The sequence below is a fragment of the Megalobrama amblycephala genome, linkage group LG11, assembly GCF_018812025.1.
Source record: "Megalobrama amblycephala isolate DHTTF-2021 linkage group LG11, ASM1881202v1, whole genome shotgun sequence".
Taxonomy (NCBI): Eukaryota; Metazoa; Chordata; class Actinopteri; order Cypriniformes; family Xenocyprididae; genus Megalobrama; species Megalobrama amblycephala.
Window position 1 is genome coordinate 36,723,396 of NC_063054.1, and position 5,000 is coordinate 36,728,395.

The 5,000-nt window shown below is 38.6% G+C and overlaps 1 protein-coding gene across 2 annotated transcripts in view; it reads right to left on the bottom strand.

The window, feature by feature from the left end:
* The window catches only part of rnf8 (ring finger protein 8, E3 ubiquitin protein ligase), a 12,918-nt gene extending 7,981 nt beyond the window's left edge, over positions 1-4,937 (bottom strand). The window contains exons 1-3 of one of the 2 annotated variants that reach the window (XM_048207800.1): positions 4,591-4,937; positions 2,551-2,679; positions 429-1,118 (exon numbers count right to left, since the gene is read on the bottom strand). In XM_048207800.1, coding sequence (XP_048063757.1) covers positions 429-1,118; positions 2,551-2,679; positions 4,591-4,719 — 948 coding nt within the window. In that variant the 5' untranslated portion in view covers positions 4,720-4,937. The remainder of the gene's footprint in view (positions 1-428; positions 1,119-2,550; positions 2,680-4,590) is intronic. The other variant, XM_048207801.1, reaches the window with a different exon arrangement.
* Positions 4,938-5,000: the final 63 nt, after the last annotated feature.

The window sequence follows — 5,000 nt, forward strand, 5'->3', positions numbered from 1 at the left end:
ATTCTTTTTTTGCCATAATTGACACAAAAACACAATCTGTGACGGTGCCGATAGCCTAGTGGGCAGCATATCGACACGTATGACCACGTAACCGCAACGCGGTTGCATTTTAGGCGACCCGAGTTCGAGTCCTGGCTTGTGAACCTTTGCCGATCCCTCTCTCTCACATTTCGCTTCCTGTCAACTAACTGTCATATCTCAATAAAAAGCCAAAAATGCATCTAAAAAACACACAAAAAAAAAAAAAACCACATGATATGCTCTGGTTGTGTCATGGCGACATCATGTGGTGAATGTGACGTCTGACTGCCTGGAAATCACTGAGGTCTGAAGTGGGACATTTAATCGGGGATATTCCCATGTCCAACCTTGTCTGGAATGCAGCATAACACCCCTAAAAAAAATATCACTTCCTGTTGGCCGCTCACCTCCAGGCGCCGCTCCTCCTCGCAGAAGGATTTCTCCAGACTCTCAATGCGCTTGAGCGCCTGCTCCTTCTGCGACCTCAGCTGACCCCGCAACAGCTCCAGCTGCGTCTGCAGTTCCTGCATCTCCCGCTCTCTCTCCGGAGTCTGATGCCGCTGCCGCTCCAGCTCGGCTGCGCGCTTCTGCGTGTCGCCCACGCGGTCCTTCAGGACCATCAAGTTCTTGCTGTAACGGTGAACGGATGCCAGTTGCTGACTGCTTTCACTGCACGCGCTCGAGCTGCTTCCCGCTGTATCACCGCATCTGTCCTCCTCCAGAGGTTTACAGAAAAACTTCTCAGTTTCCCGGCGCTCCCCGGAAGGGCAGGGCTGTGCCCGCGATTTATCCGGGCAGGAGCTGCGGTACAGCTTGGATTTGGACTGCTGCGCGGGACACGGCTCCGACTCGTCTCCATCGAACTTCCGCTTAGAGTTTTTCAGTTTTTGGCCTAAAGGAGCAGCACCAGATTCTTTGTCATGATTCCCAGACAAGAACGATTTCACGTCGGTGAAATTCTTCTGGACCAGGATGTAGTCGAACTCCACCGGGTTGCCGTCGAGAGGGACCCCGAGTCTCACAGAGTCACCCTGCTGAAGTAAAAAGGGATTTCCTGGCGGTATCCGTCTCCCGTTCACCCACACGCCATTCAGACTCTGGGTATAAACAAACAAAAGAAGTTAGACATCTTTAAATAAAAAAAACAACAACATACAAGCACACTTAGTTATTTTTTTCTTCATTTAGATAACACCAGTGTTATTTTTGTATAATTTATGTACTATTATAGTATTAATATTTTTTTTGGTTTTCATTTTAATTTTAAAATTTTAGTATTTTTTAAAATTGTGCTTTTGTCATTTTTATTACTTTTTAATATTTCTATTTAGCCTTAATTATTTTTTAAATTTTATTTTTTTCATTTATATAACACCAGTGTTATTTTAGTATAATTTATGTACTATTATATTATTAATATGTTTTTTTCAGTTTTCATTTTCAAATTTTAGTAATTTTTTTAATGTGCTTTTGTCTTTTTTGTTACTTTAATATTTCTATTTAGCCTTTATTTTTAAATTTTATTTTTTTCCATTTAGATAACACCAATGTCATTTTAGTATAATTTATATACTACCATATTTGTTAATTTTTTTGCGGTTTTCATTTTTCAAAATTTTAGTAACTTTTTAAATGTGTTTTTGCCGTTTTTATTACTTTTTAATATTTCTGTTTAACCTTAATTATTTAAAAAAAATATATATTTGTTTTTCATTTAGATAACACCAGTGTTATTTCAGTATAATTTATGTACTTAATTTTTTTATGTGCTTTTGTCAATTTTATTACTACATAAATTATTATATAATTGTATTAGCAGACTAACTTGTTTGTAACCAAGTTTACAGTTTTAGTTTTAATTTTAGTCAGTTTTATTTGTTTTATTTATTTTATGTATTTGCTGTTATAGTATTCATTCACATTATGAATTTGCTTTTTCATATTTTTAGTTTTCATTTTATTTTTTATTTTAAGTTTTAGTAATTTTGGCATATACTTGTCATTTTTATATGTTTTATTTTAATATTTCTATTTATTTTTTTCTGTTTTACATTTAGATGGCACTAGTGTCATTATAGTATTATTTATATACTATTAGTATTTATTCATATTTTGAATTACCTTTTATTTTTATATTTTCAGTTCATTTTAATTTAAGTTTTAGTCATTTTGCCATGTACTTTTGTCATTTTATATGCATCATATGAAGACTTCAGATGCAGAAGCCTTTAAGTGCCATCTAATATTTTCTTCTTTTCTTCTAAAATTAGCATTTTTATCAAGCTTGTATGTTTATGTTCAGTTATTTCACTTTAATGGCAATGAAAAGGACCTATTAATTGCCATTAAAGTGAAATTACTGAATCTAAATATACGAGCTTGATAAAAAAATGCTAATTTTAGAAGAAAAGAAGAATTTCAGATGGCACTATGACTGATATATATAGTACCGTATATTTATAAGTTTTGTTTCAGATCCCATACTATGGATTATCAAACGCTGGAAAAGACAGTCAGACCGACAGACACCTTATTGTCCGTCACTGTCCATCGTCCATCGTCATTTTGCTTGAAGACACAGTGATTTCTGGATATCATCAGTGGACAGCTGACTGACAGAATCTGATGGGTCACATTCAGACCTCGACCAACAGAAACCTGATGAAAGAGACACAGAAGAGCAATAAGCATCATGAAATCATACTGAAGCCATTAACCTATGACAAACACCTTTGTTTCTCAACCCGTTAGCTGTCACTGGCCCACCGGTGGGCCCACAGCCATTACATATTTAAAACAGTAATATTCTATACTAAACCTAAACTAATCTTGACAAACTATATATCATTTGAAAGCTTAGAATCAGTGACTGATTTTCAAAATAAATTAAAGAGGAGCAGTAATTTATCAATTTGCAACAAGCATATTTTCATACTCATAAGGCATGTTCAGACCTTTATTTTGAAATAGTGATGAACATGAAAAGTATGAGCATGTACAGCACTCAATACTTAGTTGGGGCTCCTTTTGCCTGAATTACTGCAGCAATGCGGCGTGGCATGGAGTCGATCAGTCTGTGGCACTGCTCAGGTGTTATGAGAGCCCAGGTTGCTCTGATAGTGGCCTTCAGCTCTTCTGCATTGTTGGGTCTGGCATATCGCATCTTCATATTCACAATACCCCATAGATTTTCTATGGGATTAAGGTCAGGCGAGTTTGCTGGCCAATTAAGAACAGGGATACCATGGTCCTTAAACCAGGTACTGGTAGCTTTGGCACTGTGTGCAGGTGCCAAGTCCTGTTGGAAAATGAAATCTGCATCTCCATAAAGTTGGTCAGCAGCAGGAAGCATGAAGTGCTCTAAAACTTCCTGGTATACGGCTGCGTTGACCTTGGACCTCAGAAAACACAGTGGACCAACACCAGCAGATGACATGGCACCCCAAACCATCACTGACTGTGGAAACTTTACACTGGACCTCAAGCAATGTGGATTGTGTGCCTCTCCTCTCATCCTCCAGACTCTGGGACCCTGATTTCCAAAGGAAATGCAAAATTTACTTTCATCAGAGAACATAACTTTGGACCACTCAGCAGCAGTCCAGTCCTTTTTGTCTTTAGCCGCTTCTGACGCTGTCTGTTGTTCAAGAGTGGCTTGACACAAGGAATGCGACAGCTGAAACCCATGTCTTGCATACGTCTGTGCGTAGTGGTTCTTGAAGCACTGACTCCAGCTGCAGTCCACTCTTTGTGAATCTCCCTCACATTTTTGAATGGGTTTTGTTTCACAATCCTCTCCAGGGTGCGGTTATCCTTATTGCTTGTACACTTTTTTCTACCACATCTTTTCCTTCCCTTCGCCTCTCTATTAATGTGCTTGGACACAGAGCTCTGTGAACAGCCAGCCTCTTTTGCAATGACCTTTTGTGTCTTGCCCTCCTTGTGCAAGGTGTCAATGGTCGTCTTTTGGACAACTGTCAAGTCAGCAGTCTTCCCCATGATTGTGTAGCCTACAGAACTAGACTGAGAGACCATTTAAAGGCCTTTGCAGGTGTTTTGAGTTAATTAGCTGATTAGAGTGTGGCACCAGGTGTCTTCATTATTGAACCTTTTCACAATATTCTAATTTTCTGAGATACTGAATTTGGGATTTTCCTTAGTTTTAGAGTAAAACTTGTTTTGTAAAATTTTACTTCTACAATAATCTGCCAAATATCTTCTTTAAAACAAGCCTTATGTCTATATTCCAAAGTATCTTTGAATTACAACCATTTAAGTTTGGATAGTGCGTTTTCATGTCTAAAAAAAAAAGTAGGGGTGACAGTTAACAGGTTAAATTGCCTTACATTTCATTCAGTTTGACTTCAACTGGACATAATCCACACATGTTTTGACTGCATCATCAATGCTGTTCAGTGTTGTTTTTATTTGGATTGTATCCGTCTAAACTCACAGCTAAACAACCCCACGTCAGGCTCAATCTAGCCTCAGAAAGCTGCATGTCAAACTGAGTCTCTGAATATAATCAAAACACATATAATTCATGCGGTTTAATCTGTAAACATGTACCTCTGAGTCCTCGCACAGATGCAGCCAGTCACAGTCTCTCCCCACGCGCTGCAAACACCAGATCTTGTCTTTTTCAGAACTCTCTTCCTCGGTGTTTAAGGAAGGAGGTTCTTCAGTCTTTTCCATCATTCCTGCGCCATTAATTAAGGTGAAATTATATTGTTTTTATTGTGTGTTGCCCGCCATGAAGCTGCAAAAGAGTTTTCCACTCCACGCTCCTGAGCGAGTCACGTGACGCCGAGCGGGATATCTGATTGGCTGCGGGGGTTTGGGGATTGAAGATGAGTTACAGACGCTTTTGACGAGTGACAGTTAGTTTCTCTCCGCTAGAGGGCAGATGGCGGCTCAGAGATGCGAATTCTCCATTGAGCAGCATTAAAATTCATTTCGTACATTTGTAAACTAAAAAT